General features: G+C 43.5%; 1 protein-coding gene across 5 annotated transcripts in view; it reads left to right on the forward strand.

Annotated features, from left to right (window-relative positions):
• LOC140741092 (bromodomain adjacent to zinc finger domain protein 2A-like) overlaps positions 1 to 25,038 on the forward strand; it is a 142,475-nt gene that overhangs the window by 27,842 nt on the left and 89,595 nt on the right. For 4 of the 5 annotated variants that reach the window (XM_073070820.1, XM_073070824.1, XM_073070823.1 and 1 more), the window contains one exon: positions 24,369 to 24,962. In XM_073070820.1, the coding sequence (XP_072926921.1) occupies positions 24,371 to 24,962 (592 nt within the window). In that variant the 5' untranslated portion in view covers positions 24,369 to 24,370. Of the gene's footprint in view, positions 1 to 18,582; positions 18,698 to 24,368; positions 24,963 to 25,038 lie in introns of those variants that run through there. The other variant, XM_073070822.1, reaches the window with a different exon arrangement.

Consider the following 25,038-nt stretch of genomic DNA (forward strand, 5'->3'; position numbering starts at 1 on the left):
CATCCGATGAGTGAATTCAAAATAACTGTCCCTGCTTTAAACTTGGGACATTTTCCACGTTAAAGGTGCTATATAAACACAAGCTCATTTAGTGGTTGGAAGAAATGAGCTTAACCCAGAATTATTATGTGAATCAGGCAAGTAAATTGTTAAAAAGCCAGATGATGTTGCTACAGAATCATACAAAAATCAAATTCCAAACTGATGGACACACACTTGAGTGACATTTCCTAATTTTATAATGAAGGAAAATCCACAGCTTTGTCTCTGTTTTGATTCCATTCTCTTTTGTTAGTAATGTATGGTATTTGTAGTTTTTTACTGAATCAAGATCAAACCTGTTTAGGAAAATATGCACCGTGGAATGTTCAGGATAGAGTGTGGTTTGTGTCAACTGAGTAGTTAGTGTGCGTTGTAGCAAGACCTGACAGGTTTTAGGACCCAGAGGGCACCGCAGCTTGTTGGGATCCACTCATTTCCTCTCTTAGCTGTTTTTATCCCTGGCTGATCATGGCTGCAAGGAAACCCAACCCATGTTTCTCTGCTTCAATACAAACTGAGATGGATTATCTGTCATGCTTTTTGCTTCAACTGCATTTCAGTAATTCCCTATGTTTTGCTTTCACACACCAGCAAAAGTAAATTTGAACAATTTTCTACCAGCAATTACTCTGAGATCCCTCTCTACCTCCCTGAAAGTTCCTGGAATTGTTTCAGTTGTCACAGAGGGGAAATTAATCTGTGGAGTGTCAGACTGCATGCTCCTGAATTATAACATTACTAATTTGGGGAAAAATGCTCATTGTTTGAATTCTTTCAAATGTGTGACTCACAGCAGTTCCCTACCCCCAACACTTCCTTAATTAGCAGTATGAAGTGCATATTTGAATAAAACTTTATTAATGCAATACTGATGAATCATCAATGCTTTTTGCTTTCCTCCATTACAGGCCCAGTGCTATGTTATTCCCTAGATTGTGTGAAGAGGCTGCACTGTTTCCCCCGCCCTTATCCCACCTCCTATCTTTCTCCATATTAGCCTCTTGTAATAACCGTATAATTATAACCTCAGTGGCTGGGGAGGGGGAGGAGGCAAATGTATAAAGTTGTATATTTTACAGATTCAGAATCCCACTGTCCTTAGGCTGACTTTAATTGGCGGAAAAAGAAGAAAGCATATTTAAACCCTTTTTAAATACACAAGTTGAGAACTAAGTGTTTATTTTCCTGTTTATGTGTGGGCTTTTAAATGGGAGGACACATTTCTGCCAGTTAACCCTCTTTTTCTGTAAGGACTTTGAGTATTTCCATCTTATGTTGGGTTAGCAGAATTGAGAGTCATTTTTGATTTGAAGAGTTTAGCCCAATCTTCTCCAACTCTTACCTTCCACCATTTCCTTGTTTAACATAAGCAGCTTTGTGAAAATCTGGAGCCCTCTGGGTGGGGTGAGGCAGTGGTGGGGAAGTACTGACTTCTTGTGTTACAACAGGACATTGACAGGATGCAGAGCTTGGCTGAAAAGTGGCAGATGAAGTTCAATCCGGAAAAATGTGAAGTGATTCACTTTGGAAGGTCAAACTTAAAAGTTAATGGCAGGATTCTTATTCGCAGTGTGGCAGAACAGAAGGATCTTTGGGTCCAAGTCCATAGCTCCCTCAAAGTTGCCACGCACGTTGAAAGGGAGGTTAAGAAGGCATATAGTGTGTTGGCCTTCATTATTTGGGGGATTGAATACAAGAACTGAGAAGTTATGTTGCAGCTCTATAAAACCCTGGTTAGACCACACTTGGAATATTGTGTTCAGTTCTGTTTGCCTCATTATAGGAAGGATGCGAAAGCTTTAGAGAGGGTGCAGAGGAGATTTCCCAGGATGCTGCCTGGATTAGAGAGAATGTTGTATAAAGATAGGTTGAGTGAACTAGGACTTTCTCTTTGGAACAAAGGAAGATGAGAGGTGGCTTGGTAAAGGTACAGTACTCTTATCAAGGGCAGAAATGGCTAATACGAGAGGGCATAACTTTAAAGTGTTTGGAGGAAAGTATAGGGGGGATGTCAGAGGTAGGTTTTATGACACAGAGTGGTGGGTGCGTGGAATGTGCTGCCAGTGGTGGTGGTAGGGGCAGATATGTTAACGAGGTTTAAGAGACACTTATATAGGCATGTAGATAAATGTAGGCTATGTGGGAGGGAGGCTATTGCTGCCAAAGGTTCATCTACTAAATACTGACTTAAAGAGGGTGAGTAATTATGCAATCAATTATTTTGTGTTTAATAATTGTTGTAAATCTAGACCAATTTGTAGAGATCTGTTTTTACTTTGACATGAAAGAGTATTTTTCTGTTGATTAGTGTCAAAAACCCCCAAATGAAATCCACTATGATTCAATGTTGTAAAATGGGGGGGGGGGGGGTGATTACTTTTTATAGGCACTGTATAAAGTAAACGGCACTGAGCTAGGCCTTGGGCCCAACTGGTCCATGCTGAGTATTGTCTTTAAGGTTATAAAATAAGAACAGCATGGAACCACACCCTTTGGCAAAACTTGTCTACACTGACCAAGATAACCATCGAAGTTCTCTTGACTTCTCTTTCTTGAAGTCCACAATTAATTCCTTGGCCTTACTGACTTTGAGTGCAAGGTTGTTGTTGCATCACCACTCAACCAACCGATCTATCTTGCTCCTCTATGCTTCCTCATTAAATCTCTGATTCTGCCAACAACCGTGGTGTCATCAGTGAACTTATAGATGGCATTTGACCTGTGCCTTGCCACAATCATGCGTGTAGAGCAGTGGGATAAGTGTGCATCCTTGAGGTTGAGTGTCAGTTTTGGGATTGATGTGCTCTGTAGTTACATAGCCTTCCAATTCTTCATACCTGGACTTGCCCAGGAGGAAGGGTTTCTGTGAAACTGCATCCTCAGGCGATCATTGCCTTTAGGAGAGGAAAGTTAGGAGTAGGGATTTTAGAATGTCAAGAAGTAAAATGTGAGCGAGGCCTGGACTAGTGAGCTGGGAAATGAGTGCAGTTCTCATCGTGACTGCTAGGGAATTTAAATTCAGTTCCTTAAACTAATCTGGAATAAAGGGCTAGCATCATCATGGTGTCAGGCTGGTTGTAAGAACTTGCCTGGTGCACTGATGTGGCCATCGGGGGAGAAAACTGTTATCTGGCCCTGGTGTAGGTTACACACGGATCTAGCTGCTCTGTGATGTGGCCCTTTGGGTAGGGGGTAGTTAATGGGTGGAGGGGAGTGGCCTTGCCAGTGACATCCGCATTAGCGTAAGTGAGCACTTTTTCAAAAAGACAAGCTCACTAGTACCTGCTTTCTCTGAGTGGTTCCCGCTCACAATCAGGTCCACGAGGAACCTGTTAGGAAGAATTGAAGCAAGGGGCCAAAGGGTGGCATTGAGTTGTAGACTTGTACCCTGCTCTGATCCAAGTGCAGCAGTGTAAAATAGTGGTCGCCAACCCGTCAATCGCGATCGACTGGTCGATCTTTGAGACTTTCCCAGTAGATCCTGAAAAAAATGAAAATTTTTTACACAAATACTGTTGAGAGATTGTTTCCAGGTTGCGGGGTTTTAGTTCCGTTTTTCTGCCCTGTGCGCATGCGTGTAGCTCCCCCGCCACGCACTACACAGTGTACTTCAGTGGTCCCCAACGAGGAAACTATGATTTGGCGATATGAAACTATATGAGTCAGCTGCACCTTTCCTCATTCCCTGTCACGCCCACTGTTGAACTTGAACGCACGTGAGGTCATCAGCCGCCTAAAAGCAGTGATACCCTCACGCCAGGGATCACTGGTTGGCCTCGGGTAACCAGCCACCTTGTGCGGCCGGCGAGAAGTGCCATTACTACTGGCCTGGAGCGCGGACAGATAGGCGCCGCCTCTAAACCTGTTTAGCACACCAAATGTTTGTGGGGAACTTGGTGCTAAAATATTCGCAGACGACCTAATTCGGGCTCAGTGTTTCGTAAGTAGCAGAGCAGCTACCTCGCTGCGATCTACTGAAAGTCATCCCTCGAGCCAAACTTTTGTCGGCCGATAGATTCTACAGGGCGGGGTGGGCACGTGCCCTGTCGCACTCTCACTTGGTTGGTCGCTCTCTCCGGACTGTGACCGCCGCGGCCCCGGCACGGGGACCTCGGGCCCTGACCTTGTCCTCTCACCCCAACCACGACCAGCTGCACCTGACCAAGGCGTCTGGCGGCGGGCGGGCGGGAAGCTGGAGTTCGGGCCCGGAGGCTGTCTAATGAGGCAATGAAGCCCTCAAAACTGTTTCGGTACCCCGAGTCCAAGCACCCAGCACTTAAAGACAAACCCGTTGAGTTTTTTGAGCAGAAAAAACGTGAGCAAGCGGGACAAAAGCAAGTGCTGAGAGCCATGTAAATGAAATTGCAGAATAGACTGGACATATGGAACATCCTTCAAGTATCGCTGTATTGTGGTCGTGTTTAACACCCCCCCACCCACCCCGTCGGCCGGTCCACAAGAATATTGTCAATATTAAACCGGCCCACGGTGCAAAAAAGGGTGGGTACCCCTGGTGAGGAGTATACATTATTTCTACTTCCGGGTTGCGGGGTTTTACTTCCGGTCTTTTCTGCCAGGTGCACATGCTTGTGACTGATCGATTTAGGGTCAATCTTGCCTTTCACTAAGGCCGAGGTAAGGGATCTTGGGCTTAAAAGGGTTGGTGACCACTACTGTAAAATCTGTGAAGATTAACCTTGTACTTATCACCAGCACGTTCTCATCTCAAGCTTTCAATGGGACATTCTGCAAGCTCTGTGTGTTCGGTTCTGGCCATCTCATTACAGAAAGAATGTGGAACTTTTAGAGGAGATTTGCCAGGATGCTGCCTGAATTAGAGAATGTGTCTTATGAGGAAAGGTTGAGTGAGCTAGGGTTTTTCTCTTTGGAGCGAAGGACGACGGGAGTTGACCTGATAGAGATGTATAAGATAAGAGGCATTGATAAAAATCGTCAGCCAGTGCGTTTTTCTCAGGGCAGAAATGGTTAATACGAGAGGGCATAATTTTAAGGAGCTTGGAGGAAAGAATAGCAGTGATGTCAGAGGTAGGTTTTGTTTTACATTGGAGATGCTGTGGGAGGTGGAGGTAGAGGCAGGTGCTTTTGGGACATGAAGAAACTCTTAGATAGACATGTAGCTGATAGAAAAATGGAGACTATGTGGGAGGGAAGGGTCAGATTGAGCTTGGGTTGACACGACATTGTGGGCCAAAGTCCTGTTCTGTGTTTTATCTTGTGTAAAGTGAGCTAATGATGAACTGGAAATCCAAATGAAAGTCTGGTATAGCCGTAGAGCAGGGAAACAAGCCTTCTGCTGTGCTGACCAGGCCACCATTTACACAAATCCCTTGTATCCCTTTTGCATTGGCTACTGTGATGATGAATGTAACATTGCACAGGTGCAGGTGTGGCCCTGTTTCCCAGGATTAGGAGGGCTAATCCAGTTTGCTGCTGATTGAGCCTGTGTGGGGTTCAGCTGAGGGCAACCTCCAGCTCGGCTGCAGATCACTCACTGGTGGATGAGGCAATAAGCTATTCAAGCGAGGCAGGACGGATTGCTGAGAGCAGTGCAGCCGTGAAAAGGCTAATAACGTTCTGTGCCAGTGCACTTTATGTAGTCAGCAATGACTTGCATTTATATCGTGCCTTTCTTGGGTTAAATATCAGTACTGAGCTTTGTGACAATGTATTAAAAGTGATGAGCCAGTGCTGGATCTGAAGTACAGTACGTGCTTTAAGGAGAGATTTAAAGGAGAAAACAGTACAGGTGGTTCCCGAGTTACGAACAACTTGTACTTACGAACCTAGGAAGGAGAACACCGTCCGCCATTTTAAGTCAGATCACAACGCAGTCCACCATTTTAAGTCGTTGCCGTTGACACTATGTTGAGTGTTTAACTTTGTATTTGGCTTATATTTTTCTTAGTAAGGTTCACCCTGACCCCACTCCCCCCCCACCCCTGCTCCGGTCGGCTGGTGGTGCCGTGAGATCAGCGCTGGGCTGGAGAATGGAGGTTCCCGAGTTCGAAACAGTGACAGACTGCTCCCGTGCCGGGTTGATGTCAATCCAGTGACTCCCGTACCATCCGTGCCGGGTTGATGTCGAGTTCGCAACTCGACCTCGTAAAAAAAAAGACACTGCCACCTCCAGTTTAAATTCCCACGTGGAATATTGTGGAGAATCAAATACCCAAACCCAGCACAGCCCCCACTTGTCCCATTTAGCTTGTCTCAGTGCGGTGGAATTTAGGACCCGGGGAATTCAGTGCAGTGGTCCTTAAGACCCAGCGGAGCTCGGGACCCACCGCCCGCAGTGTTTCTGTTCCATTGATGGGAAGTGATCGCGATTGAAAATAAAGTGGAAATAATAAAACGTTTGGAAAGAGGTGAAACGCTATCGGTCATTGGAAAAGCGTTAGGCTACAGTCAGTCAACGATTTCAAAGGATAACGGATAAAGTGAGAATAATGGAGCATGTGAAATGCCCTGCCCCGATGAAAACTACAATTATTACTAAGCAACGCAGTGGTTTAATTATTGGAATAATTAAGTGTTTCTTAAGTTTTATATGCATAGAAAGGTAAAATATAGACTATATACTAAGACAAACGTTTGACTAACTGATGCTAAATAATACCGGATATACTTGTTCCGACTTATGTACAAATCCAACTTAAAGACGGACCGGGAATGGAACTCGTACGTAACCCGGGGATTGCCTGTACATGCTTTAAGGAGAGATTTAAAGGAGAAAACAGTACACAAAAGGCTTTAAACATGAAATTCTGCAGACGCTGGAGATCTTGAGCAACACTCACTCGATGCTGAAGGAACTCAGCACCTGCGGAGGGGATTGTACAGTTGACTGCTTCTGGTGAAAGGTCTTAGCCCTGAAGGTTAACTGTTAATTCCCTCCATAGTTGCTGCTTGACTTGCTGAATTTCTCCTGTATCTAGTGTGTATTAATTGCTTTTGTTTTTCACCTTTTCGAGCACTGATTTCTCCACCTAAATGTATTGGTTTAGTGCAGCTGGTTACTTGCTTAGCTGTGTGCAAGGCCTGGTAACTACAAGGGAAAACGTAACACTGTCCCCAGCTCCCACCCCTCCTATCCCATCTCCTTTGAGGAACTGCCACAGTATTAAGTGTCTTGGACCCATCATATAAATATTACTGGGAAGAAAGCACTACAGTGCCTCTACTTCCTCAGGAGTCTGTGGTGATTTGACATGTCATCAAAAACCTTGACAGACTTCTATAGATGTGTGGTGGACAGTGTGCTGACCTGGCTGCACTACAGCCTGGTGTGGGAACACCAGTGCCTTTGCACAGAAAATCCCACAAAAGGTAGTACATTCAGTCCACTACATCAGGGGTAAAACCTTCCCAACCAATGAGCACATCTACATGAAACATTGCCGTAGAAAAGCAGCATCCATCATCCAAGATCCTCAGCACAGGCCACGCTCTTTTCTCGCTGCTGCCATCAGGTCAAAGTTAGAAAAGCCTCAGGACTCACACCAGCAGGTTCAGGAACAGTTACTACCCCTCAACCATCAGGCTCCTGAACCAGAGGGGATAACTACACTCATTCTACCTCTGGTGTTCCCACAACCAATGATCTCACTTTAAGGGCTGTTTATATTGTTATTTCATGCTCATTATTTATTGCTATTTATTTATATTTGCATTTGCACAGTTTGTCCACTGATCCTGTTTGACAGTTACTATTCTATAGATATGCTAAGTCTGCCCACAGGAAAAAGAATCTCAGGGTTGTATGTGGTGACAGATATGTACTCTGATTATTAATTTTACTTTGAATGTATTGAAGAACTTTGACCTCATGGAAAACATATGTGGGGAGGTGCAGACTTGAATGACACCCGGGAGGCAATGCTAGTGATTTGCGATTAGATGGTGGAGGTGGTTTCAGGCGTAAATAAACTTTACTAATGGCTGCAGTGGTTAAGAAACATGAGTGCAAGGAAATTCCAGATTAGCTACAAATTTCAAATGAGATTTTTCTTTCTACTTCTGCAGATCAGGATGAAACGTTAACAGGTAAAATGACCATCTACAAATGCTAGACCATCGCCCTCCATACCCCTCCCATCTATGTACTTATCCAACTTCTCTTAAGTATTGCAATCGAACCGAATCCACCTTGTTTCACACTTGCACTGCCCTCCAAGTGAAGAAGTTTCCCTTCAGGTTCCCCTTAAATATTTCACCACTCATAATTAACCTATAACCTCATGTTCTAGTTTCACCCAACTCCAGAGAATAAAGTCTTAACCTATTCAATCTTCCCCTATAACTCAGATCCTCAAGTCCTGACAACATCCTTGTAAATTTTCTCTGTACTCTTTCAACCTTGTTGAGATCGTTCCTGTAGGTAGGTGACCAGAACTGCACACAATACTCCAAATTAGGCCTCACCAACATCTGATACAAATTCAATATAATATCCCAATTCTTGTACTCAACACTTTGATTTATGAAGGACAGTGTGCCAAAAGCTTTATGACCCTATCTACCTGTGACACCACTTTTAACGAAATATGTACCTGTATTCTCAGATCCCTCTGGTCTACCGTTCACTGTGTAAGATCTACCCTGGCTTGTCTTCCCAAAGCGCAATGCCTCACACTTGTCTGTATTAAATTCCATCTGCCAACTAGCTGGGGGAGTGCTTGTGTTTCTCAAGAATGTCACTAGTATACCTTGCAACAGTTGGTTCCCAAGCTTTCTAGATGGAAGGTCCACTTGTCAAAACACCCTTGCTTCCTCAGCAATAAATAATTGGCAATAGGTGGACGATGGCACAGGCCGCTTTTAAGGAGTTAGGACAGTCCTGACGATAATTGGGTTCAGTGTGCCAATTTTTTTTGTTTGTTGAACTACATTGTCACAATGGTGTTAAAGCCACGTGCGGTTCTTCCCCTTCCGTCTCATCCGAGAGCCTGAAATCCTCACTAACTTTCTTTGAGGTCCTTCAGCAAGATTCAGAGCTTCTGTGCAGGGAGCGTCTGGGGTAAGGTTAGAGCAGGGAACAAGAGGAGGGGAGAGAAAAGATTGGCAAGAAAATATTCCACTGGGATAGTCTGTTCATTGGCAAATTTCATGTAGCTTAATATGGGAACTGGTCAGAACAGACTTTTGGGGATGAATACAATCATAATGAGGTTACCAGTTGTGAATAGCTGTGGTTCACCAGGCCAACTTCAACACAATAGGGAATGCAGTGCAGTATCTATATTTTACAATGAATGATAATTACCCTATATGGTTGGTGGGATTCAGAACTTCCAGAGCTACTATTAACAGCAACTAGAAAGCACAGTATTTCTTTACGAATCAAATAATACTGGTTCTACATTCCCTCAAAAAGGAATTCAGCACTTCTGATTTACACCATGATTTTACAAGTAAATGTTCCGAGACTATCATTAATTTCAATGGCAGTCCAGGGTTGGAAAGTGTAGAGGTTGTAGGGGTTATGGTTCCTAGACTGGAAATTAATTTGTGGGTGTTACTGGCAAAGCCAGATTTTTATTGTCCCTCACCATAGGTTTTGAGGGATGCATGGGGTGAACTGCAGTCCATGTGATTCCACAGTGCAGATGTGGAGGGAAGTCCAGGATTTGGACCTAATAATGAAGGACCACTGATATATTTCCAATTCAGGATGATCCGCGACTTCAAAGTTCAAAGTGAATGAACGAATGAAATTTTATTTATTTTGGTCAGTACAAACATAACAAAAAGCATCATTTTCAATGATGATTTCATAAGACAAAATTAAATAATAAAAATCTTTAAAACAGACCGAAAGGGTGTAGGCTGAAGCTACAGCTTATTACGCCTACCCCTCTGACTTATACAACAACATATTTGGCGTCAGTCATCACATCAAAACAAAAAAAAATTCATAATCTTTTAACACAAAATCCAGTTCCAAATATCATTTATTTACATTACTCCCATTCATTTAAAATCATGTATTTTATATTTGTTCATTAAATAATTTTTTAAACTTGTTAAGTATAGTGCATGTTTTTTAAATTCTCACTACAACTGTTCCATAGATTCACCCCCTGACTGAAATACAATGATTTTTTACATTTGTTCTTATCCTTTGTTTTTGAAATACACATGTTCCTCTCAAATCATGTTGACTCTCTCTCATTTTAAACAATCTTTGGATACTTTGTGGTAACTTCCCATTTTTTTACTTTATACATAATTTGTATTATTTTAAAGTCTACAAAATCTCTGAATTTTAACATGTTTAGTTGAATAAATAGTGGATTAGTTGGCTCATAATAACTTGTCTTAATTACAATTCGTATGGCTTTCTTTTGGAGTAGAAAAGTTGAGTTTATATTCATTTTGTACGTATTTCCCCGTACCTCTACACAGTAAGTCATGTATGGGACTATTAAGTGAACAAGTTAATGTATACAAAGATTCCTGATTTAAGAAATCTTGCTCTTTGTACAGTATTGCAACATATTCTGACATTATTGCTTTGACATAACTTATTTGTGGTTTCCAGGTTAATTTATTATCTATTACTACTCCTAAAAAAATTTGTTTCAGATACCTTATCAACTTCAAAATCCTTTATTCTAAGTTTACTCTATGAGTTTGGTACACGGCTTCCAAATATTATGAATTTAGTTTTACTTAGATTCAGTGGTAATTTGTTAGCATCAAACCATTTCTTTATAATTTTTAATTCTTTCTCCACTGTATCCAAAAGTTGTTTCAGATGTTCCCCACTACAAAATATAGTTGTATCATCAGCAAATAATGTACATTTTAATGTCTGAGAGACCATACATGTATCGTTTATATACAAAATGAACAGCAATGGACCAAGCACTGAACCTTGTGGAACCCCACAAGTTACCCTCAGAAGTTTTGAATTCGAGTCGTTTATATGTACATACTGATACCTGTTTTCCAAATAACTACTTAACCTCTAATACCATATCTTTCTACTTTTGTTAATAATAGTTTATGGTCAATGGTGTCAAATGCTTATTTTAGATCACGGAATATTCCCACTGTGTATTCATTTCTTTCTATAGCGTTTGATATTTCTTCTACAAAATCTATTAATGCCAAAGTAAATGTACTGTCAAAGTGGGTATATGTTACCATGAACTACCTTGAGATTCATTTTCTTACTGGCATTTGCAGGAAAAATAAAGAACTACAATATAATTCATGAAAAACTATATTAACTGTGGGTCCATCAACCAGCAAGCTGAGTGGTCAATCCTGCTGGAAATCAGGCTGTTACTCTGGGCCATGAGTACAGTGGCAGTTCCCGATAGTGATGTGGGTTGTGTAGGAGCTGGGGGTGATATTGCATTTTCCTTTCTAGTCTGTATTCAGTAGAAATCGTGCTTTCACAGCCTAGCAATTACAGTGGATGGTCTGCTGATACCAGGCAGGTCTCGCTCTTTCTCCTTCTAGATTGGAAGGAAGCCGATTTCAACAGGGCAGTCCCCGTTCACTGCTGCTGCCTTACTCATTCGATGGGACAGGATTGCCACTTCATCTCTGCAAAGCAACAGAACTGCAGATGTTGGAAATCTAACGAAAGGTCATTGACCTGAAACTCTGCTTCTCTCTCCACAGGTACTGCCTGACCTGCTGAGCATTTCCAGCATATTCTGTTTTTTTTTAATTTCTAATCCCCGTGTTGGCTGTAACAGAGGTACAGAGGAGTAACTAGAGGGCAGTTTTATCCTAAACAACCCACCCCATCCCTCTTGTACCACATTGCTGCTTACTGGTTTTATTGTACTGCTCGGACAGATGGTCACTCCATTCTGTTTACTTGTGAAATTCAGAGGCTTCACATACTGGACCATTCACACTTCACCGTTTAGCAAGATCAGACCAAGGGAATGTGGAAGGATTTTTGTTTGGAAATTGTTAGCCTGGAATCCACAATGCGGGAGAGATTTGCCTGACGGACGCGTCTCCACGTTTTATTACTTTTCCAAATGTGGAGGACCTGCTTCATTTTGCTTGCCGTGTGCTGACACCTGACGCTGCCCCTCACTGTATCACGAAGCTGGCCTGCGGACTAATGAGGGCACGGTGACCTTGGCTCGGCTGGGCAGAGGCTGGGGTTGTCTGTGCCCTGCCTAACCCTAGGCCTTGGCCACTGTGGGCCAGAAGCGAGATTATCCTTTATCTCACTTGGAGGAGCCTTGAGGGCAGGGAGGCATAGTTTGACAGACAGCAGTGAGCACTGTTCCCATTCCAGCACATTTACAAGTACTGATCATACCGCCACTAAGTGACAGACGGGGTGGAAACCAGTTGGGTGTTATTCTTACTGGACCGCGTGGAATTTCTTTGTTCCTACCGCCTTTGGTTGAGTTCTCTTGAAGTTCCAATGTGTGTGTCTGGAGTGGCTCTTTTTGCCAGGAGAAAGAGTTGAAGGTCTTTGGTGTGGGTGATACCGTGGTGGTCAGCTTGTTGAGTAGAAAATTTTCTTGCAGTGTCTGTGTTAAGTGAGGAAATGTGGTAAGCCTTTACATGAATAGAGGGATGCGGACTTTATGCAGGTAAGCAGGATTAGTTTAGATTGGCATTGAGGTCGGCGTAGACAAGATGGGTTGAAGGGCCTGTTACAACATAGTGCTGGTGTTGTACTGTTCCATGTTCTACCATCATCCCCTCAAAACTTCATCAATCAGCTTCAAGATCCTCAATTAGATCCTAGATTTCCTCACTTGCAGACCCCAGTCAGTTCTGAATGGCAACAGCATCTCCTCCACAATTACCATCAGTACAGGTGCACCTCAAGGCCGTGTGCTTAGATCCTGCTCTACTCACTTTACACTTATGATTGTGTGGCTAAGCACAACTCCAATGCCATATTCACGTTTGCTGATGACACCACTGTCGAGGGCCAAATCAAAGGTGGTGATGTATCAGTGTATAGGAGGGAGATTGAAAACCTGGCTGAGTGGTGTCACAACAACAATCTCTCACTCAATGTCAACAAGACCAAGGAGCTGATTACTGACTTCAGGAGAAGGAAACCACAGGTCTGTGAGCCAGTGCTCATCAGAGGTGGAGAGGGTCAGCTACTTTAAACTCCTCAGTGTTATCATTTCAGAGGACCTGTCCTGGGCCCAGCACACAAGTGCAATTACAAAGAAAGCATGGCCGTGTCTTCACTTCCTTAAGGAGTTTGTGAAGATTTGGTATGACATCTAAAATTTTGACAAATGTCTATAGATATTTGGTGGAGAGTATATAGACTGGTTGCATCATGGCCTGGTATGGAAACACTAATGTCATTGAATGGAAAATCCCACAAAAAGTAGTGGATACGGCCCAGCCCATCACAGGTAAAACCCTGACTACCACTGAGCACACCTACACGGAGTGCTGTCGCAGGAAAGCAGCATCCATCATCAGGGATCCCCACCACACAGGTCATGCTCTCATCTTGCTGCTGCCATCAGGAAGAAAGTACAGGAGCCTCAAGACTTACCACCACCAGGTTCAGGAACAGTTATTACCCCTCAGCTATCAGGCTTCTGAACCAGAGGAGATAGCTTCACTCAACTTCATTTGCCCATCACTGAAATGTTCCCACATCCTATGGACTCACTTTCAAGGACTCTTCATCTCATGTTCATGATACTTATTGCTTATTTATTTATTGTTATTAATTCTTTCTTTATGTATTTGCATGATTTGTTTTATTTTGCACAGGTTGGTGCAGTCTTTCATTGATTCTATTATGGCTATTGAGTATGCCCACAAGAAAATGAATCTCAGGGTTGTATATGGTGACATATGTGTACTTTGATAATAAATTTACTTTGAACTTCTTTACATTGAGTGAGGTACTAAGAGGGGAGTTAACAGCAGACAGGAAGCTGGCAATTTGCCTGCTTGCAAGGGACCAATAGGAGGCCAGGCCTCAATAGTGTTCAAAGAAAATTTCTTATGAAATACATACATGTTACTATATACTACCTTGAGGTTCATTTTCTTGTAGGCATTTAGAGGAAAAAAATGCAATGGAATTTTATGAAAAACTATACATAAACAAAGACAAACTGCAAATGAAAGATAATACTGAGAACATGAATTGTAAGGAGTCCTTTAAAGTGAGTCTATAGTTTGTAGAATCAATTCAGAGAAGTCGTGATAGAAGTAATCCACACCAGTTTAGGAGGCTAATGGTTAAAGGGTATAACCGTTCTTGAACCCACTGGTGTGGGACCTGATGCTTCTGTACCTTCTGCCCAATAGCAGTCATGGAGGAGATTATGGCCTGGACGGTGGGGGTATTTGATGATGTATGCTATTTTCTTGTAAATGTGTTCAATGGTGGGGCGGGCTTTGCCTGTGATGAACTGGGGTGTATCCAACACTTCCTTTAGCCTTTACTGTTCCTGGGCATTGGTGTTTCGGTATTAGGCTTTGATGCAACCGGTTAGGATACTTTCCGTTGTGCATCTATAGAAGTTTGTCAAAGTTTCAGATAATGCTGAATATATGCAAACTTCTAAGAAAGTAAAGGCACTGGGCAGCTACCTGTCTGAAATGCCTCTCTACAGGCAACCTGTGAAGACCTCGTCACTGTTCAGATTCCTCCTGGACGGTGGCCTTACAGAACTTTTCCAGGGTAATGGTAGGGATTTACTAGCCAGGCTTATAATGTGGGGCTCAGAGCAACTTCCTACTTCGTCCTACAATGATAGAACATAGAAACATAGAAAACCTACAGCACAATACAGGCCCTTCGGCCCACAAAGTTGTGCTGAACATGTCCCTACCTTAGAAATTACCTAGGGTTACCCATAGCCCTCTATTTTTCTAAACTCCATGTACCTATCCAAGAGTCTTTTAAAATACCCTATTGTGGCTGCCTCCACCACCATCACTGGCAGCCCATTCCACACACTCACCAGTCTCTGCATAAAAAGAAACTTACCTTGACATCTCCTCTGTACCTACTTCCAAGCACGTTAAAACTGTGCCCTCTTGAGTTAGCCATTTCAGCCCTGGGGAAAAAGCGTTTGACAATCCACACAATCAATGCCTCTCATCATCTTATGCACCTCTATCAGGGCACCTCTCGTCTCTGCCGCTCCAAGGAGAAAAGGCCGAGTTCACTCAACCAGAGTTCTCCTCCGTGATCCTGACCGCAGAGGGATCTTGGGTCCGAGTCCGTAGGACACTCAAAGCAGCTGTGCAGGTTGACTCTGTGTTTAAGAAGGTATATGGTGTATTGGCCTTCATCAATCGTGGGATTGAGTTTAGGAGCCGAGAGGTAATGTTGCAGCTATATAGGACGCTGGTCAGACCCCACTTGGAGTACTGTGCTCAGTTCTGGTCACCTCACTACGGGAAGGATGTGGAAACCATAGAAAGGGTGCAGAGGAGATTTACAAGGATGTTGCCTGGATTGGGGAACATGCCTTATGAGAATAGGTTGAGTGAACTCGGCCTTTTCTCCTGACAGAGGAGTGACAGTGACAGAGGATGAGAGGTGACCTGATAGAGGTGTATAAGATGATGACAGGCATTGATTGTGTGGATAGTCAGAGGCTTTTTCCCAGAGCTGAAATGGTTGCCACGTGAGGACACAGGTTTAAGGTGCTGGGGAGTAGGTACAGAGAGAAGTCAGGGGTACATTTTTCACACAGAGAGTGGTGGGTGCGTGGAATGCACTGCCAGCTGGATACAATGGAGTCTCTTTTAGGAGACTCTTAGGTAGGTACATGGAGCTTCGAAAAATAGAGGCCTATGTGGTAGGGAAATTCTAGGCAGTCTCTAGAGTAGGTTACATGGTCGGCACAACATTGTGGGCCGAAGGGCCTGTAATGTGCTGTAGATTTCTATGTTCTGTGTGCATATCACCTACAGCACCAGGGGTCCCAATGCATTATACTATGATTAGGAATACCTACTGTTACATACCTAGACTGCATTTCAGGACATCTGTCTGCACGACTGCTGTCCTCCTCCTACCTGTACACAGGCAGAGGCTAAAGAGCAAGGCTCCAGCGACAAGGACAGCAGGAGGCAGAGGAGCGGCTACGGGATTGCTTCGTGTCAGTGGACTGGGCCGTGTTCAAGGACTCATCTGTGGATCTGAACAAATACGCCATGGTTGTCACAGACTTTATAAAAACAGTTGTAGACGAGTGTGTCCCCACAGAATCATTTAGAGTCTTCCCCAACCAGAAGCCCTGGATGCACCATGAGATACACACTCAGCTGAGGGCCAGGTCAGTGGCATTCAGGTCTGGTGACCAAGCAAAATATAAAAGGTCCAGGTACTTCCCAGGGCATGTGCAAAGCCATCTCATGTACAAAGTGATAATTGTTTTTCTTTTGTATTTGCAAAGTTTGCTGTCTTTTTGTTGAGGGCAACCTTTCATTGATTTTATTGCATTTCTTGTATTTACTATGATTGCCTGCAAGAAAATGACTCTCAGAGGTTATCTATGGTGACATGCATGTTTTTGATAATAAATTTGCTTTGAACTTTGAATTTCAGAAAGAGATAAGAGGAGAGCCAGAGTGGGGGATTGAAGAAATGTGGAGGGGGGGAGTGGTAAAGTTACTGGAAGTTGGACAAATTGATATTCATGCCATCAGGTTGGAGGCTACCATTATGAGATATTGCTTCTCCAACTTGACAGTGGCTTCATCGTGGCAATAGAGGTGGGCATGGACAGACATGTTGGAATGGGAATGAGGATTGGAATTAAAATGATTGGCCACTAGGAGTGAAGGTCTTTGACAAAGCGGTCCCCCAATCTACGTCAGGTCTCATCGATGTAGAGGAGGCTCCATCAGAAGCACCGGATACAGTAAATGACCCCAACAGATTCGTAGGTGGAAGTGTTGCCTCACCTGGAAGGACTTTTTGGGGCCCTGAATGGAGGTGAGGGAGGAGGTGAATGGGCAGGTGTAGCATGTAGTGGTGCCAGGAGGGAGATTAGTGGGGAGGGACAAACGGACAAGGGGATCACTGTGGAAAGCGGCGGGTGGGGGAATGTAAAGATGTCTTTGGCGGTAGGGTCCCGTTGAAGATGGTGGAAGTTGTGGAGAATGTTGTGTTGGATGTGGAGGCTCATGGGGTGGTAGGTGAGGGCAAGAGAAACTATTGCTGTTAAGGTGGCAGGAAGATGGGGTGAGGGCGGATGTCCGGAAATGGAGAGTTGCAAATCAGAGCAGCATCAATGGTTGAAGAATTGAAATCCCATTCTTTGAGGAAGCAGGACGTCTCTGATGTTCTGAAAAGAAAAGCCTCATCCTGAGAACAGTTTTTTTAATTTACTTATATATTTATTGAAATACAGGGTGGAATAGGCCCTTTGAACTGGACTGCCCAGCAACCCCCGATTTAATCCTAAACTAATTATGGGATAATTTACAATGACCAGTTAACCTATTAACCAGTATGTCTTTGGACTACGGGAGGAAACCGGAGCAAACTCACATATCTCACGGAATTTAACTGTGAACTCTGATGCCCCGAGCTGTGATAGTGTTGCATTAACCACCATGCCACAGATGCAGTGGATTTGAAGGAACTGAGAAAGCGGAACAGCATTTTTATAGGAGACGGTGGGCAGAGGTACAGTCAGTGTAGCTGGGCGAGTCACTAGGTTTATAAAATATATAGAGATGGAGACAGATCAAGAAAGGGGAGAGAGGTGTCAGAAATGGACCAAGTTAAAATTTCCCCAGTTTGTGCCTTTTTATTATTTAGCGTTGGCCTGTCATAGTGGTAGAAGAGAAAAAAACAAATGCTGGGAAGCTGAAATAAGAGCAGAAAATGCTGAAAATTCTCAAATGGGTCAGGCAGCATCTGTGGAAAGAAAAGAGCTAAAATTGAAGACCCTTTGTCATAGTGGTTGTTGTGTGCAAATTGGGTCAGTTTATAAGCTGCTTCCATGTTCTCAGAAGTGAGTTGAGTGAGTCTTGTGAAAATAAGTTAGCACATAATCTGTAGTTTACTGTATAAATGTAATGATCATGCCCTTGCAAAACACAAAATCAAGGGTGCAACAAATCAGGCACACACCATACTGAAATAACAGAAAATGTTGGAAACACTCGGTGTCTATGGAAATGGAGTTAAGGGTCTGAAACATTAACAGTGTTTTTCTTTGAGTGTTTCTGTCATTTTTAAAATTATTTTTTCACATTTCCAGCATCTGCAGCTTTTATGTTTTTTTTACCACAGCACCCTGACTTGGAGATAAAGACCATCACTGGGTCTAAATTTGGGAATTCCCTCCCTAACAGATCTGTGGGAGCACCTTCATCAAAGACTGCTGCAGTTCAAGCTCCCCACCATCTTCTCAAGAGCAATAAGGCAATAAAAGAATAAAATGAATAAAAACACTCGTCACTGGCTGCTTCTCCAATCTCGAGAAAGACTGACAAAGAGAGCTGAGTCATCCTCTGTTTTGCCACCCACGGCAGAAGCTGTGGAGGGAAATGTTTGCAGTGACAACGTTTACTGCAAGTTTCTGCCATTGCTTTTTCATTTTTCCTGCACGTACTCAGGCACCTGGTGGTTCTCGTCAACGGGAGCACAGCACAGGGCAGCTTTAAAGGCAGCTATCCAGAACAATTGGTCAGTGCCATTTTTTTCTCTTGAGTAGATGGAGTGATTATTTTTTTTTCTGATTGTGCAGGTGATCTGCTGAACTGCATGACAACGTAAACTGTGTGGCAAAGCCGGTTTGCAGGCAGCTCACTCCACCGAGCCACTTTAAGAACCATTGCCAGCTGCTGATAGACGGTGGTGGTTTTGGTTGGGAGAGTGACTCTCTGTGATCTGAGGACTGAAGTTCTTTATTATTCAGGTCTGCAGAGCAAGCTATTAATCATCATTCTTATCTGCTCAGAGAGTGCTGCAACTGCATTGTTGACTCTTGACCTTATTAGCCCTAAGCTGCTGGTCACTCGGTCAATATCCTTGTAAATTACTGGCCTGCTTTCAGGCCTGTGCTATTTCTTGAATATATTGGCTCCTTAAATGCGCACCTACCTTTTCATAAGCACAAGAGAATCTGCAAATGTTGGTAATCTTGAGAAACACAAAACACTTGGGGAAATCAGCCCAAAACATCAACTGTTTATTCCCCATCTTTGATGCTGCCTGACCTGCTGAGTTCATCCAGCATTTTGTGTGTGTCGCTCACCTTTTGTTCTCTTTTTAGTCGTGTAACCACCACTACCCCACTTTAGGCCTCTCTGCAGCCTTTGATGTAATCAACATTCAAAGTAAATTCATTATCAATTTATTATCTATATTGACTTAATTATATGTTATAAACTTATTATATACAGCATGTTACCATTCATTTTCTTGCAGGCGTTGCTAGGAAAAAAGAAATACAATAGAATTTAGGAAAAACTGTACATTGACAAAAACTGAGAAACATCAATGGCAATGGAAAATAATACTGAGAACATGAGTTGTAAAAAGTTCTTGAAAGTGAGCTGGTAGGCCACAGAATCAGATTAGTGGTGAATGAAATTATCCACGCTGGTTCAGGAGCTTGCTGCTTGTAAGGTAGTGATAACTGCTCCTAAACCTGGTGGCTTCTGTATCCTCCTGCCTGATGGTAGTAGCAAGAAGTTATGCCAATCTTTGTTTCTCCTCTGTTGCTCAGTCCATCATCTTCTGCTGCTGGTGACGGTTCTTAACAAGACATAGTGGGGAAACATATGTGATTACTTCCACTAGTCAGGGCCAAAAAAAACCTCCCTTCATTTTGACTCCAATTGTAACTTGGGTCTCAGCCCAAAACTCTGACTTCCTGTCAGATTGCCGGCAGGTGGTAAGAGTGGGCTCCCTCACCTCTGCCCCTCTGACCTTCAATGCAGGAGCCCCTCAGGACTGTGTACTAACTCCCCTCCTTTACTCCATGTATACTCGTGACTGTGTCGCCACCAACAGCTCTAATCTGCTAATTAAATTTGCAGACGACACTACATTGATTGGCCTCATCTCAAACAATAACAAGGTGGCCTACAGGGAAGAAGTCATCACCCTGACACAGTGGTGTCAAGAAAACAACCTCTCCCTCAATGCAGCAAAAACAAAGGAGCTGTTTGTGGATTACAGGAGGAATGGAGACGGGCTAACCCCTCTATTGACATCAATGGATCTGGGGTTGAGAGGGTGAACAGCTTTAAGTTCCTCGGCATCCACATCACCGAGGACCTCACGTGGTCTGTACACACCAGCTGTGTGGTGAAAAAGGCACAACAGGGCCTCTTTCACCTCAGATGATTGAGGAAGGTTGGTATGGGCCCCCGAATCCTAAGAACTTTCTAGAGGGATACAATTGAGAGCATCCTGACTGACTGCATCACTGCCTGGTATGGGAACTGTACCTCCCTTAATCGCAGGACTCTGCAGAGAGTGGTGTGGACAACCCAGTGCATCTGTAGTTGTGAACTTCCCATGATTCAGGACATTTACAAAGACGTGTGTAAAAAGGGCCTGAAGGATCATTGTGGACCTGAGTCACCCCAAACACAATCTATTCCAGCTGCTACCATCCGGAAAATGGTAGCACAGCATAAAAGCCAGGACCAACAGGCTCCAGGACAACTTCCATCAGACTGCTTAATTCGTGCTGACGCAACTGTATTTCTGTGTTACATTGACTGTCCTGTTGTACATAATATTTATTATAAATTACTATAAACTGCACATTGCACATTTAGACGGAGATGTAACATAAACATTTTTACTCATGTATATGAAGGATGTAAGTAATAAAGTCAATTCAATTCAGTTATTCCTTTCCATAGACTTGCTGAGTACTCCAACATTTTGTGTGTTACTCTGGATTTCCAGCATCTGCAGAATCTCGTGTTTGAGACTCTGCATTGGTATCTGTAGAATTCCCCTAGGCTGTTGTCTTTGGCTGCCTTCATCCTCCAGTCAATCACGTTCACCTAAATCCTCTATCCCTGGTGACATCATCTATGGGTGTCAGGTTTCAGGCTTCACACCTCCATGGCCTGTTGTTCTCAACTTAATTTGACCTCCAGTTCAACAACCAGTCCCTGGAAACCTGTTCTTCCATCTGCTTGTGCACCACGTCTTGCCTTTGGAAGCCCTTGAATTTTCATTGGAGAATTGGCTACAGGCGCTTATCCCCCCATGCTCTCTTTAAGCATCTCCTGGGCCATCACAATAGCATAGCGTAGTGATATGCTTTACAGCACTGTCGATCACAGACTGGGATTCATTTCCAGTTTCCCCCGAGTTTTCCAGTTTCTTTCCACATTGCAAGACATACAGGTTAGGCTTTGTAAGTTGTGGGCATGCTATGGCGACCCACTTATGAACTGCCCTCGTTACATCTTCAAACTGTGGTCCTTGGTGCAAAGGTTTCACTGGATGCTCCAATGTACATGTGACAAATATAGCTCATCTTTTATCCTTCTTTCTTGCTCTCCTTTGTCCAAGATTTCGACCAATCTCCAGGTCTTTCTCAGTGTGCAGTTTTCTCTGATTATCCTTGTGTAAGACATCTTGGGGTAATTTTCTATGTTAGCACTGCTAGGCAGTTGCAAATTGTTGTCATTTCCTAGAACTCTACTGACAGCAGCTGCCTATTTTAGCAAATCACAGAGATGCAGAAAGGGACAGCAATCAACTCTTGGGGTCCACGTTTGCTTTTTTTAAATTAATTTTTTTATGAGTTTCTACAATGCAACAAAACAAAAAAGAACAGTAAAGAGGTTTATACAGTGCAAAACAAACATATCAAATGTACAGTTCGTAACAATGAAGAAAAAGCACCCATAGTAGAATTGTATAAAGTTAGTTACCACCCCATCCTCCCACTACCCAACTCCAAGCCAACCTTACAATGTATAAAAAAGTTAATCAGAACTTTTATCACCACAGAGCTGTATTTATAAAAAGGTATATTGCCTACTACCTAATCCATAATATGTTTACACATAAAAAAAACCATAAATCTTACCTGTAAGAAGCTGGAAGTAAGGGATTTAAATGCAAAAGAAAAAAAGGGAGGGATGCACCCTGAATCTAAAGGGGAATTATGAAAATGTTCAAGAAAAGGTCCCCACACCTTTTGGAACTTTATATCTGAATTAAGAAGTGAATAATGAATCTTTTCAAGCTCTGAGCAGGACATAATGTCTCTGAGTCATTGAGCATGGGTGGGTGGGGCAGCTTCTCTCCACCTAAGGAGGACTGCACGTCTGGCCAAAGGAGAGGCGAAAGACAATGTTCGACGCTTAGTCGGAGTTAAATGTATGTCAGCTTCTCCTGAAGAACCGAAAAGAGCAGTTAGGTTAGGTTCCAAGTAGCAACTAAGTATATGAGATAAAAGTTTAAAAAACTATCTCTCCAGAATTTCTCGAAGCTAGGACAAGCCCAATACATATGAATAAGAGAAGCCTTGCCCCCTTTACACTTATCGCCACAGGGACTAATATCAGGTTAGAACCGTGATACTTTAGTTTTAGACAGATGAGCCCTGTGTGCCACCTTGAACTGTAAAAGGCAGTGGCGAGCACAGAGAGAAGTTGATGATGAGAAAATGGCGGTGTGACGGCAGTGCGCGCGGCCACTCCAGGAATGAATATCTGTTACCTGTAAGTAGGGGCCGTGCACAATCCTGACTTTGATGGGGACGGACGTGAGAAGCACGGAGGAACATCTGGCGAAACTTCTGACGTGCCTGTTTCCCTGCCGCTGCTACTGTGCGATCGAGAAATCTCCGGAGAGGAGGGCCCCGAATCCTCGGCTCTGCCTGTTGCTTGGCGGCCGGGGCCGAGGTCAAAGCGCTTGGCAGAGATGGTGCTCGGTGCTCGGTGTCGGAGGGCTGGTCGGAGGCTCGAAGTTTTTCAGACGGACTCAGAGTTGGCTGTGGCCGGGTACTTCCAGAGGCTGCACCGGGAGGCTTTGTGGCGCTGGAGGTTCATGGCAGGAAGAGTTTTTCTTCCTTCTACCGTCTACGTCAGATGATGGGCTATCGAGGACTTTGAGACTTTCTTTTACCGTGTCCATGGTCTGCTCTTTATCAAATTACAGTATTGCTTTGCACTGTTGTAACTATATGTTATAATTATGTGTTCTTTGTAAGTTAGTCTTGGTCTGTCTTGTGTTTCTGTGATATCATACTGGAGGAACATTGTATCATTTCTTAATGCATGCATTACTAAATGACAATAAACAAGGACTGAGTATCCTCACAATCTAAATCTAATTAACTGACTTGAGAATTGAATCCCAAACCTCGTCGGACAAAGGAAAATTTAAATCATGCTCCCAGGCAGTTTTAATTTTGTCGAAGGGGGCATGCCTCAATTTCGCTAACATATCTCGAATAGTAGAAATCAAACCTTTGTCCAGTGGGTTCATACGAAGAAACAAATCCACAACATTTTTAACGGGTAGGGCTCCACGTTTGCTTTACGCTCTCTGCCTGGAAACTCTTAAGCAAAGATGAACCAGTCTTTTTAAAACGTAAATCAGCGGCGTGTTTGAATAGGTTATGGGCGGGGCATATTGGAACCCGGAGATCACTCAAGGAAATACTTTACACGGTAGATACTGTTCCATGATGCCAGTCCGGCTGGCTTTTGATCCTATCTGTGTAGAGCTTGCACGTTCTCCGTTCAAAACTCTGGTTTCTTCCTATGTCCCATAGATGTACAGGTAGGTTAATTGGCCTCTGTAAATAGTGTGTGTGTGTTGCATCTGAGGAGTGGGGAGAGTTGATTGCGGGGAAAATTGGTGGGAGAATGGGTTTTCTGTCTGGGCTAGCAGAGACTCAGAGGGCTGAATGACCTTTATCAGTGAATTTACATTGAAGCCTTTTGTTGGATCTCTGATCCTTGGGGGTTGTTCCGGGGGTCAAGAATGGTGAGTCTTAATTCTTACTGAGCATTTATTTTAAAGCTTAAACAAACATACAGATACTAAGCAAACTAAGTGAAGCGCGGAGAGAAAAGCAACCGATAGAAAGAAGATGGCACCTTGAAAAATGCATTACCTTTTTAGTTGATTTAACAGAAAATTCTTCAGATAAGAATAAACCAATCACTGGTTGCACAATTGTATGACGTAGGTAATGTGTAAACTCGTAGCCAATGAAAAATGAGAAAGGTAATAAACTGTTAACTAGTTGCTATATAACTTTCTGCTAGTCAGTGGGAACGAACCACTACATACTGTGGGAGAATACGTGAGCTTGCTTTAAAGTACAAGTGTTTTCAACACTGTCTTTTCTCTGTATACTCAGCTATGAACGGCGAGATTGATGTTAAGGGGGTGACACTTGACTCGGGAGCCACTACATCTGAGGCCTTTTCTCCAACATCAGCAACGAATGTTGAGGTGCCGAGCTCCCACCCCAACTCAATGAGCGGATATGACTTTTACTGGGACTGCGGACAGTACCAGGCAACAAACGCAGACATCCTCAAAGAGAAGGTGCTGCTGTCTCAACTGCCATCTCAAGGACAGCACCAGCCGACTGGTCCTTTTGAAGCTGCTATCAAAGATATGCCATTTGAGCCGCCTTCTGTACCCAAAGCACTGAAGCTGTACGATGACAGGACTAGCAGTTCTGGCAGTTTGGATTTTGATCCTTACAACTTGTGTTCTCCTCAAAAAATTCATTTTGACATGGTCCATGGAACACCGTCTTTCTCCCCAAACCCCGAGCTGACGAGGATTATGTTTGAAGAGGTTCACTCCTTCCCCTATCCCTTTGATCACCAGTACGGGCAATGCAACTCACAGCCACACCTGGTGGATCTTGAGGAAGCTGACCTGGATCTCTTCTGCAGCAAGGAGTACGAAGATGTCGTGGGGATGCTGAATAAAGAGTCAGGTATGGTTTATATGGAGAGAAAGGCAGCTAGCAGCTAAATGGTAGCAGTTGCATAGTAACCTCATAATTTGAGGCA

Source organism: Hemitrygon akajei, chromosome 18, assembly GCF_048418815.1.
Source record: "Hemitrygon akajei chromosome 18, sHemAka1.3, whole genome shotgun sequence".
Taxonomy (NCBI): Eukaryota; Metazoa; Chordata; class Chondrichthyes; order Myliobatiformes; family Dasyatidae; genus Hemitrygon; species Hemitrygon akajei.